Genomic DNA, 13407 nt, shown 5'->3' on the forward strand with positions numbered 1-13407 from the left:
GGTTTACAAACCCGAAATATATCATGGTGCACATGAAAACACAAAAGGTGCATTTCAGACCTATAAGTCCGATTTGTACAAAGAAGACCAAAGTGGTGTAAATCAAACTTATAGGTCCGAATTGCACCTAAAAAGGCTAGAAAGATGCAATGTTAGACTTAGACTTCGACTTTGCACTAAAAGACAAAAAAGAGTGTGCAATTTCCGATTTAAACTCTGATTTCAAACCAAAAGACTTAAAAACATAAGAAGACAACTTTGAGTTATTTTTCCGAATTAACCACCAAAACTAGGAATGGGAAACAACTACAAAGATCCTGAAAGACTAACAAGGCGAATAAATGCCTCGAAAAATAAGCTTAGAGAGTTGAAGTACAAATTTGAACAAAATTTCGTAGGGACTATCCAGTTTCTTCTTCATGGGATAACAGATTGCATTCATAATTCATAAACAAACATTTAGGTTCACATTTATTGAAATTAGCATCATACTTAAATTCATCAATCCTTAAATTATGTTGAGGATCCACAAAATGAATGTTTAGACATTCACTTTTACTGGCTGATATCAACACTAACTTGTAATGAGAAATCAAATATATCAATATTATCAACACAATCATTTACTTCACAAACATATCATGTTTGTATGTTGATTATAAATATTGTTTTCATTGATGCAAGAGGAAACTTCATTTTCAGACATATCCTCATCATGCATTATCTTATCACCTTTCTCTTAACAAGGAATATTAAAAGTGTTATCAGCACTCCAAGGACAAGAGCTTTTAACATTTTAAGATGTGACATTTTTTGTAATATTTTCTCTGACCTTGTCAATAATCCATTTTCAACCATGTATCTCATCAAGACTCTTAGGCTTTAGCCTTTTATGCAAGGTGCTCAAACCTAGCTCATACATTTTACAAAACAAATTAATACAATCAAATTTTGTAGGTCTGAAACCTTTAGGGATTTTTATGAGTGCATCCACGAACCTTGTATATAATGAATACGGTGATTCATATTCACACCTTCTAATGTAAAATAGTGCTTTATCATACATCATATGATCTACATTACTTGTATTCTACTCATAACTTGCATGCATCTCACTATGGTGTACAAGATGTTGAGGTGGATAAACTGGAACAACAGGGATATATGCATTATCAACCTTTTACACACATTTATATTTCTCATGTAATATCCATTCACTCTTTAGAATGTATAGAGGCCTAAGTATTAGTAAGTAATCCTCAATATCTTCACCAAATTGATCTATAAAAAGTATTTTGAGTTCTTTCCATGGAGGTATACATTGCATGGGCAAACCATTAAACCACTCTTTGATATCATCTTTCAGAGACCACACACAAAGATTCATAACTACATACTATACATAAATATGGAAGTCCTCCACAAAATCACAAAATGACTCTAAATGCATAATTATAGATTCAAAATACCTTTTGGATAGAATTTATGCCCATGCTCCCTAATATCAAGAGGCAATTCATTTAGAAAACCCTGAATGTTATAAAAATTCAGAGAGTTGTACTTTTCCAAAACATACAATCTTATTAGTGGACATGACTAAGGTTGTTATATTTGCATTGTTACATTTGGAATCCCATTGAGATACATATGTTGGTAATACATCTTGATTTCCTTTTACAAATATTTCATATCATCTTTACATTCACTCATTCATAGCTCTAATTCCTTTTACAACATGACGTTAGGCAATTACAATGCACAATTAGATTTGTTTATGCCTAATATCTCTTTAATGAGAACATTCAAAAAAAAACCATACTTTTTCAACATAATATATAGGTTGCAATGAAGTAATATAAAACTTTGAAATCTTATGTTTAATCTTCCCGTTTCTATTAGTGCTAACTTCACTTGGTAAGGGAAGAAATTTATTTTCGATATATTTCATGCAAGTAACCTCCATACATAATATCATCCTTCTTTGAAAAATAAAACAAGTAAAATACCTGGAAGCAAGTTGTAGCTATTATCTACTTGTTTTTCTGACTGGAGATTTTTCAAGTCTAAAGTCTTCTTTAGGATCTTTCAAACAGAGTCGCCACCTCTCTTCATAGAGGATAAAATATTTAAGATGTTGGAACTTATTCACCATGCATACTTATTTCTGACTTCTCTCTACTAACATAGCACCATCATTTCTACAATCTTGCAGTATGCTACAACAAAAAAAATTTCAAAATATGAAGGCATTCACAAATTTGAACCAAATGTCTAGATTCATCAAATTCTTTACTCTTTTCTCATAGATGTCACTGAATCCCCAATGGAGTCACCAATCTATTGGTTCCCAAATCAACAGGCCATTAAACCCTAGAGGATGGCCACTTTCTCATACTCGGATTTAATGCCAAAATTGGCCAACGAACATGAGATGGATAATAAACACACCTCCTCTACACTTCAATCTCTCTAGCACCTAGGGGTAGGACCTAGGGGTTAATCTTTTTTATGATACCAATTGATTCATTCACATACAAAGAAAGGTATTACATAATAGATAATTCTCTCCCATACATGCCAAGAGATATGAAAGATAAAATCAATGATCACTTAGATATTGGGTAATCTTCATTTTCTTGCATAGAGAACACACTAACTATAACTAACTAATAAAAGATAAAAACTGTAGTAAATTATGTATCATCTAAGAATGGTTTTGAATAATGGACATAATTTCCCTATATCGGTACCTTCTTAGGACTGTAGAGTCAGTTCTCAACAAGCAAATGGACTACCCTAGCAATTTAACTCTTAACTAGTGGGTTATAACTATTGATACCTTACAACGATACCCCCTAATTATTGGATGTACTACAACTCTTATTTTAGATCCTCCACATACAATTTACCATTTTAATGTGTTATTCAAAGAAATTTTAATCTCTTCCTTGAAAATAAGCAAGGAACAAACTAAAACATTGTACTAATATTTATAGAGATGAAATAAAAACACCCTTAATCAATTTCATTTCAAAATATGGTGACTGTACATTTTAGACACAACCAAATAGAATATGAATTCCATTTTGTATTCTAGTAAAGAAAGTTACTACAACAATCATTCATTTACAAAATCAAAAACTTCATCCTACACCCTAAGCTACAACACCTATACAAAGACAAAGTTTTGTCCAAAAACTATTTTCACAATCACTTACAAAACTTACAAAACTTGCCTCTATAGTCTAGGCATAACTTAGATAGGAAAAATTCATTTTTAAATCAAAACCTAACCCAAATATGACTGATAAAAAACAAGGAAATCAAATATTTAAACAAAATAAATTAGACATGCTTTTCCACCGTTTGGTTCCCCTTCATTTGTCTTTACTATGATTCATCTTCTTCTACCACCACTGATTTACAACTGAGAACTTTCTTATATCACTATTTTGTCTTTACTTGCACATAAAATTAGATTTTCTCCTTTTGCTTTCTTGTGAAACATTTCACCTCAAATTAACAACCACTTTAAACTGCTAAAATTACCAAATTACTAGTGAAAATTTTCATGTTTGGTTAAAAAAGACCTAGCTAGCATTTCAAATCCCCTTAATCATGCATATTCATCAAAAATTTAATCTCTCTAGACATTTGAAATTTCTTTGCAGAGTTTACCATTTAACATTTTACCCTCAAAATGCTCTAACTGCCAATATGCCATATTTGACATTTCATCAAATATTTGACAAGAATCCACTTTTATGTGCATTTTATTTACCTTGAATTATTCCTCTTTTATAATCCCTATCAAAATAAAAAATTGTGTAAAAACCCAGTTACTAGTAGTTGGAAATGCAGCCTTTCACTTCATTTCAAATCTTTAAAATTATAAGCTTCATATGTTCTTAAATTTGGTACGTTAGCACGTAATTGTCATGTATTCACCTCTTTGGTTGTGTTATGTTCATCTTCTCACAATAGTTCCCAAATACCTGCCTTGAATCACTTGCTTTGATTTCCAAATGCAAAGAGTAATAGACAGATTTGTGTGTTCCACCATTCACCATCAATAAGGCTTAGGCCACTGTTGATTGTATGGAGACATTTTTCCTATTAAACCACCAATTTGCACAAAATAATCTCTTATTCACAACACATAAATGTTTCATGCATAGGATCTTTAATTCAATAACTTGAAAGGAAAGGAAAAAATTTCATGATCAATAGAAGAATTAATCAATCACAAAGCACAACCTATGATTTTATGAATGAGACGGAATTTTAAAGGTCATTAATCAATAACACAATAAAAACAACTCTCAATCATACATAAAATGATGAACTCAAAAATGTAAGGCAAAAGATGAGGATTTTATTCCATAATCTGTCATAAACTGCAAATATAAGCTACAAGAAGAATTCTCTGCAAAAAGCATGAGAATAATAATCCAGAACCAGTGAAAAAAGATAAACATTTTTCCACTTAATACAAAAAGCATTCCAAAAGGCAAAGAAAATATGACTCCAAATCAACTGAAGATGAACTCCCACTGAAAATATCTCTCCAAAACTGATCCACGAGCAGAAATAAAAAGCCATGAAAATAGGCTTCAAATCATGCAAAAATGTGTGTAACTTAGCTCAAACTCTTGGTCAACTGAAGGTTGACCCATGTGGTACTCAAACTCAAGCACTAACACCTCCAAATCATGAGAAAAACTCATCCAAAACTCCACTTAAGCTCAAATCTGACCCCAAACTGCATGATAACTCCCCCTCATGATGAGTTTCAATCTTTAGCATGTACCCCAAACTGGCTCTTTTTGATAGGTACCCTGCGCATTGCATCCTTTAGTGTTATTTTTAGTTGTACATGCAATTATTTTTGGTCTCCTTCATGCTTTTCTAACAATATGACTGTGCAAATGGCACGACATGCATATAGATCTATATTTTCTTGATTTTTGGGTTCCTCTATTATGAAAGAAAAGATTTGTGTTATTATTTTTCTTCTTCAAAAAAACCCTAAGAAGGGTTTCAGCTTTTCGGCTTGAACTTACATTTTTTTCCTATGATTGAGTAGCATATATTATAGTCCAAACCCTATGGCCAAGGCACTGTGATTTTGATTTACTTTTTCTTTAGGAACCCAAAAAGGGTTACCACTTATTCTATCTTTTGTCGTTGCTTTCTCAGTTGTAATCATTTGCCGATTTTCTCACATAATAACAACAATACTGTTTACATTATTCTGGCATTGATACCTTGTATAGATGATACACAACATGATATAGATCTCATTTTGGATTTCAACATTAATCTGAAAATCTAGGCAATGTTGAATATCCTTTTTACTGCTTTGTTAGAAATACATGTCTCTATTGTTCACAAGTCTAAAATTATGATGAAATTCTCTTTCATGTTTTCTTGCCATTATGTATGGCTAAACATTTCGAATATCAAAAAGGCTGCAATGATTGTACTTCTGGTAACACTACACTTATGATGCTCATGGATATCCATAATACTTTATCATTTCATGTGTCTTTTGTGATTATAACTTATTGTTGTTCTAAAAACACTCCATAGCTTTATACTCTCCACTATATTATGCATCTGTTGTAACTATGTATGAATATATCTATGTTCTTTCAATGAATGTCATTCATTATTGCAATCCTTCTTTCATTGTTAATGGATTGTGTTCTTTATGAAAAAGACTCTACTTCTCTACTCACTGTATGTCTTTGGATACCATGCACCTTCATATTTTTATTCATAATGATTCATGAATGTCGCATTATCATAGCAAAGTGTCCTATGACTGTATTTTTATTCTCCTATAGTTGCAGTTATGCTCTCATGTATCTTTTTGATAGTGACATGTTGTATTGTGTTATCGCCTCTATTATGGCATTAGTGTTTTTCAGACATGGCTTCCATCTCCTTTGTTGCATGTATTGTTGTTGTATGCTCAGTTCCCATTGTCATTGAATGACAATTTATGCAACAATGGAGCTCTTTCTGTTTGGATCACTTATGTCACCCTGTGAGTGGTGACTTGCACACTGGTCTCAACCCTTGTGGGGGCCCATTTTATCCCACATGCATAATCTGAAATCAATAATAAGGCTTCTCCTATACCTACACAGTGAACAAACAAGTTAGCAAAACATGACTGATGCAGAGCATCCACACCCACACACACAAGCCCTACACCTTTTAGGAATCTACTTCACATTGTTGAGGTTTCATAATGATTAAATATTTCCCCTTATGAAGTTTTTCCATAATATTTAATAAACTCCACACATATTGATCTTGCCTATGAACTCAATCATACCTTCTAGACCAACTAGGATAGGTTTCTTGGCATTGAGGACAGTCATAAACCAAGGGAGTTTAAGTTTGTTTGAAGGATACCATAAATTTCTATAGGGACTTGAGACTTCCACACACCCTCTCAAAACTCATATCAACCCTTAATTATCAAACACCATGTACTCTGATCCAACCCTCAACATGTACAAAAGATTACTGTTAAACAAGAACTTACTGGTCTCTTTGACACATGCGCACTCAGAGATGAATAACTTTTTCAATTGGAAATATTTTGAATATCCCTCTAGTGGGACTCTAGAAAAATTGGGTATGAAGAACATATAAAAAAATCAGAAAGATCCAACAGTTAAATATTGAGATATTGACCCCATATTGGGACTGTATTTTCTTATGACAGTCAAACCTTCCTGAGGCAGGTTTTCAGTCACTTTCATGCCTCAAACCACAAGAAAACCTATCATGGAACCCTAAAAAAATAATGGAATGATAATATACATAATATTACATGTTTCCACCAATTTTTGTGGCTTGATCAACCAGGAAAAAAAATATATAGCATTATCTTTGTCTCGGTTTGCCTCAGTTCTGGGTTTTGACAATTTTTAGAAAACTTATTGTATCTTTGCCAAAACAATACCAAATGACATGAAACCTAAAGTAAATGAAAGGTAATTTAATATTATTAAACCCTCAAACCATGTTAATTAACCTTCAATGCATAGCAATGGTGAAAACTAACAAATTGCAAACTGAATGTGAGGAAAGTTCAGGAAAAAACACAGAATGTGCAAGGAAACCATTTACTATTATTGCCAAAAACTTCAATTTCAAAAATTACCTCTTTTGAGGAGTGTTTTCACCATATTTATAGAGTTATAAGGATTCCCAACCGACCAACCAACTATAACCACCCAAAACTAACCTTTTTGCAAATGTTGTCAAGCAACTTTGAAAAGTTGCATTGACATCATTTCTTGCTTTTTGACAAATTTTGGTTTATTGTACTTCTTGATCATCCAATACCCAAAATAGGTTAAATAAAATGTTCTAACATTAAAAATGACACAAAATACTCCCCACAACCTTGATATTGCCATTTTGACTTGTTTTGACCACTAGGCCCTATGTGAGCAATTTGACAATTTTCAGGACATATGACTCAACTGACTCAACCTTAACATTTTATTGGCACGATTGGCCTTATTACATCATGTTGGTTCTAAATAGACCTTATTTGAACAAAACAAAAACAAACTAAATCATTGCCCACATATGGGCCCTTGAAAGGATGAGGTGCTCCTGCACCATACTCCCCTTGGAAAAGAACTCATGCCCCATGAGTATCCATCATGAAAGGGACCTTGAATCATCTGATATCCTACAACAAAAAAAGGATAAGAACCTGCAATCCAATTCACACAATAAGGATCAGAAAAGAACTTTCCCATTGGTAGGCAACCGGTATGTGCATGTGTAGAAACTTGAACCGGTTGGCTTGGTTCATGTGGCTTCTCTAGAACACTCTGATTTGGATCACTTTTCATAATAGGTGTACTGATCTGAGTGGGTTTAGTAGGACACCAAATATAACCAATCATTACCCCTATGCTATCCTTGTGGTCTACCTTCTCTTGTGTAGGTTTTGTTTCAATTTCCTTGGCTTGAACCAATGTCTTCTTACCAAATATCACAATCTTACCTTTACCCTTAACATCCTCACTCATGGGAAACAATGTATATTGTACTCCATTATTCTCAAGAGTATAAGTGTTCTCCCTACCATTGTAGAGTGTATAGTTGTCATATTGCCATGGTCTACCAAGTAAGATATGGCTACACTCCATGGGTAAAACATCACATAGAACACTTTCCTTGTATTCACCAACCTGAAAATGAACTCTTGCCTCCTCTTTAACCAACAAACTAATATCATCATTAACCCAAGATACTTTATATGGATTCTTATGAGGTATCCTCTCTAATTACAATTTCTCAACCATTTCATTTGAAACCATATTATCACTTGAACCTGAATCAACAACCAAAGTGAAAACTTTACCTTTGCACTTACACTTTGTCCTAAAGAGGTTTCTCCTTTGAATGGGTTCATGTCGTGTTGACGTCTTCAACGGGGACTTCTTTACCATCAAACACTCACCAACTTCTCTCATACACACAATTGCCTTTGGACTATCACTAACCTCTTCCTCTTGAGCATATGCAACCCTTCTAGAGGATGATGATGCTGCTGCTCCCTTCTCAAGACATTTGAAAGAAGGATGCCCATACTAATTACAGTTGTAACATCTCCCTAAAAATTGGTTAAAACCCCTACCAAATCTACCTCTATTACCACCAAAACCACCTCTAAAATCAGAAAATGATTGTTCTTTACCTTTATTTACTTCACCTTCTTCCTCATTGTTTGGTTTATGTGAAGGAAATATCCTCTACCCCTGCCATTGTTATTGCCTCTACCTCTTGCAGCCTTATCTTGTCTCCTCTTAATCTTTTCTTCCACCTTGAGAGCTAATTGATAGCATTCCTTGACATTAATGGGGTTAGCCACAACCAACTCATCTTGAATATTAAATCTCAAACCTCCTAGGTATCTAGCAACTTAACAACTTCATCTTCTTCTCTACCAGACCTTATACTCAACTTTAAAAATTCATCAATATATGCCTTAACATCTTGTTCCTTTTGCCTTAACCCTTGCAATCTCTTATACAATTGAATTTCATAGTCTTTAGGAAGGAAATTACCTTTTAGTTTAGCCACCATCCGATCCCAAGAAGTAACCTTGGTCTTTCCTCTCTTTCTTCTATCATCTTCTTCATGATCCCACCATAGGAGTGCATGCCCCTTGAGTTTTGTCTTTGCCAATCTGACCTTTTGTTCATTAGGTATGCCTTCTCCATCAAAATAAGCATCCATTGTTGCTATCCAATCCAAAAGTTCTTCCTCTTTCAAACTACCATCATACATTGGTATATCACCCCTTACCTTGTACTTGTGTCCTTTTACTGCCTTAAGAAGTCTGAGTGTTCTTTGTTCTTTAGGGTCTATCTTCTCTTTAGTTTCTTCCTTTGCCTCATGGAACTCTTCATCTCCTTCCTCTTCTTCACTAACATTCCCTGCATCAACATTTCTTCTCCGACTAGTCTCCAAGGCTTCAAGCCTTGCTAAGAGGGCATTATAAGACTCTTGTAACCTTATGTTCTTCTCCTTCAATTCTTGGATCTCCTTTGTTGTACCTGCATTCTTTGGAGGCATCTTGTCTCACTCCCTTCAACCTTAAATAAGAACTACTCCCTTGCTTTGATGCAGAGCATCCACACCCACACACACAAGCCCTACACCTTTTAGGAATCTACTTCACATTGTTGAGGTTTCACAATGATTAAATACTTCCCCTTATGAAGGTTTTCCATAATATTTAATAAACTCCACACATATTGCTCTTGCCTATGAACTCAATCATACCTTCTAGACCAACTAGGATAGGTTTATTGGCATAGAGGACAGTCATAAACCAAGGGAGTTTAAGTTTGTTTGAAGGATACCATAAATTTATACAGGGCCTTGAGACTTCCAAACACCCTCTCAAAACTCATATCAACCCTTAATTATCAAACACCATGTCCTCTAATCCAACCCTCAACATGTACAAAAGATTACTGTTAAAAGAGAACTTACTGGTCTCTTTGACACATGCGCACTCAGAGATGAATAACGTTTTAAATTGGACATATTTTATAGATCCCTCTGATGGGACTCTAAAAAATTTGGGCTTGAAGAACATATTAAAAAATCAGAAAGATCCAACAGTTAAATATTGAGATATTGACCCTGTATTGGGACTGTATTTTCTTATGACAGTCAAACCTTCCTGAGGCAAGTTTTCAGTCACTTTCATCCCTCAAACCATGAGAAAACCTATCATAGAACCCTAAAACAATAATGGAATGATAATATACATAATATTACATGTTTCCACCAATTTTTGTGGCTTGATCAACCAGGAACAAAAAGATATAGCATTATCTTTGTCTCGGTTTGCCTCAGTTCTGGGTTTTGACAATTTTTAGAAAACTTATTGTATCTTTGCCAAAACAATACCAAATGAAATGAAACCTGAAGGAAATGAAAGGTAATTTAATATTATTAAACCCTCAAACCATTTTAATGAACCTTCAATGCATATCAATGGTGAAAGCTAACAAATTGCAGACTGAATGTGAGGAAAGTTCAGGAAAAAAACACAAAATGTGCAAGGAAACCATTTACTAATCTTGCCAAAAACTTCAATTTAAAAAATTACCTCTTTTGAGGAGTGTTTTCACCATATTTATATATTTATAAGGATTCCCAACCGACCAACCACTATAACCACCCAAAACTAACCTTTTTGCAAAATGTTGTCAAGCAACTTTGAAAAGTTGCATTGACATCATTTCTTGCTTTTTGACAAATTTTGGTTTATTGTACTTCTTGATCATCCAATACCCAAAATAGGTTAAATAAAATGTTCTAACATTTAAAATTACACAAAATACTCCCCACAACCTTGATATTTCCATTTTGACTTGTTTTGACCACTAGGCCCTATGTGAGCAATTTGACAATTTTCAGGACATATGACTCAACTGACTCAACCTTTACATTTTATTGGCACTATTGGCCTTATTACATCATGTTGGGTCTAAATAGACCTTATTTGAACAAAAAAAAAAAAAAAACTAAATCATGCCCCACATATGGGCCCTTGAAAGGATGAGGTGCTCCTGCACCAATGACTAAGCTGAAAGCTTCGGTGACCTTTGTGCTTTTCTTCTTCCTTTTGAACCTAATGACTGAACACTTAATGGATGTCTCTGATGATTGTATGTGATATGTCTAATTGTGATGTAGAAGTGCAGATTGTATTTGTTTCATCATTGTTTAGAGTTTTTCTCTAACCCTATATCTTTTATTCATTTTGCAGGACTTGGAGAACCTGGAGCTATTTTCCTATAGATGCACAACCACCACTAAAGGAAGACAAAAGTGTGGATATCATCACATAGGAAATGATGGAACACTTCCCTTCTATTTTTTCCATTACAGTTAGCTATACCATTTACATTTATCAAATGTATTAATTACTTGTTTCATGCATCATGAATCAAATGCGGCTAATCTCACGACTTGTGTGGGACTCTGAATTTTACATTATGAATACAAAATACAGAATTTATGCAAATGTTGAATATTCTTCTTTTTATGTATTTGCATAAAACTCAAAATGGCAATAATGATGAAAAACAAATTGTGTACCTTTTAGATCTGTAGAATGTGAATGAATTCCAACTCTACCTATTTGAGTTGTGATGAAAATAGGCAACAAATTGGTGACCTTTGTGAAGTGTTTGCCTACTAAACACTAAAGACCAGTCATGGCTTATCCATTGGGATTACAGAGTCATTCTCAACCCTCTTTTTAATGAAACTTCTTGAAACTCAACTGCTCTAACAATATGATAGTAAAATAGAACAGAATACTGGGAAACTATAGATGGTCTTGTCTAAAACAAAGACCACGAACATGAGCATGAGCAATTCTTGAAACTCAAAATAACTAACAGAAAACAAATGTGCCTCAGCACTTATTAGCTTCTAAAAAAAAATCTCAAAGGCAATATTTGAGATCAATCCCATTAACTGGGATTGGAAGGACTTCACCATTCATCTTTTAGAGCTGAAAAGAATTATGTTGTTTTTTCTCAGTAATGTCATAGGGATCATACCATATTGCATCAAATTTAGTGTGCTTTCCAGGCTTGCCCTTCAGTTCATCCCATTTCAGAACTAAATCTCCCCCATTGAAAACCCTTAAAGTTGCTCTTCTATCAAATGTTTTCTTCATTTGAGCTTGGTGGTTTTCAATGGCTAGTAATGCTTGTTTTCTTACCTCTTCCAACTCCATTAGTTCTACCAACCTGATTTGCATAGGTTCCTCTTGCAACATTTCTAGCTCTCTTATTAGAGTTAATATAGGTAATTCAACTGAAATTGGAAGTCTTCCCTCTTTACCATAAACAAGAACATATGGAGATATACTTGTAGCTCTCTTGGGGGTGATTCTATTAGCCCATAATGCATGCTTCAGCTGAGTGTGCCAATTCCTCTTATTGTCCTCTATTTTCCTCTTGATTATCCTAATCAACTTCTTATTCATGGACTCAGCCTATCCTTTACCTTGAGGGCAATATTTGTATGAAGTGCTTAAAAATATGTTGTTATAAATAGCCCAATCAGTTATTTTAAATCCTACAAAAGCCAATGCATTATCTAAAACAATAGAATCAGGGATGTCGAACCTTGCTACTAAGTCTTGATAGAAATTTAGGACTGCACTCTCATTTGTTTCCTTCAAGGCCACAGCTTCAGTCCACTTAGTAAAGTAGTCAGTGGTTGTTAGGATCCACTTATGCCCAGAACTTGAAGGTGGATTGATGACTCCGATAAAATAAAGGCCCCATTTCATGAATGGTTGTTCAACCTGAACATGTTGCAAGAGTAAAGCTGTCATTTTCTACTTTCCTACAAAAATTACACAATTCTTGCACTTTCTTACCCAAGCATAAGCATCTTTATGTAAATCAGGCCAGAAGTACCCCTCCTTCATGATTTTTAGTGTTGTAGTTCTAGGTGCAAAATGACCACCAGCTAGTCCATTATGAAACTCTTCTAATATTCTATCAGTCTGATCTGAATCTATGCATCTTAAGAATACCCCATTAAAATATTTTCCAAATAAAATCCCATCCTAAATGACATAAGGGATTGCTTTAAGCCTAAAATACCTTCTTTTTTCATTATTCAATCTGTTAGGGCACTCACCAGTCTGAAGATAATGCATCATTTCCTGAACCCAACTTATAGGAGGTGTTGCTATATTAGGTTCTTATTCATTTTCATGAATTAGGAAATCTTCTTCAATTTGTTACTCGTTGTCCTGTATGTGATCAACAAGTTTTTCACATAATCCCTTACCTCTGATGATCTTGGTTACCTTAA

General features: G+C 34.0%; 1 protein-coding gene across 1 annotated transcript; it reads right to left on the reverse strand.

The window, feature by feature from the left end:
* Positions 1-12079: 12079 nt before the first annotated feature.
* LOC131857742 (uncharacterized) lies at positions 12080-12565 on the reverse strand. Its single transcript, XM_059210450.1, has one exon. It carries the CDS (start codon positions 12563-12565, stop codon positions 12080-12082), a length of 486 nt encoding a protein of 161 aa, XP_059066433.1.
* Between the last annotated feature and the right edge of the window lie 842 nt (positions 12566-13407).

The sequence above is a fragment of the Cryptomeria japonica genome, chromosome 8, assembly GCF_030272615.1.
Source record: "Cryptomeria japonica chromosome 8, Sugi_1.0, whole genome shotgun sequence".
In the NCBI taxonomy this organism is placed as follows: domain Eukaryota; kingdom Viridiplantae; phylum Streptophyta; class Pinopsida; order Cupressales; family Cupressaceae; genus Cryptomeria; species Cryptomeria japonica.

Coding starts and splice junctions, on each gene's coding strand:
- LOC131857742 (XM_059210450.1), bottom strand. CDS start 12,565: ATGAATAAGAAGTTGATTAGGATAATCAAGAGGAAAATAGAGGACAAT.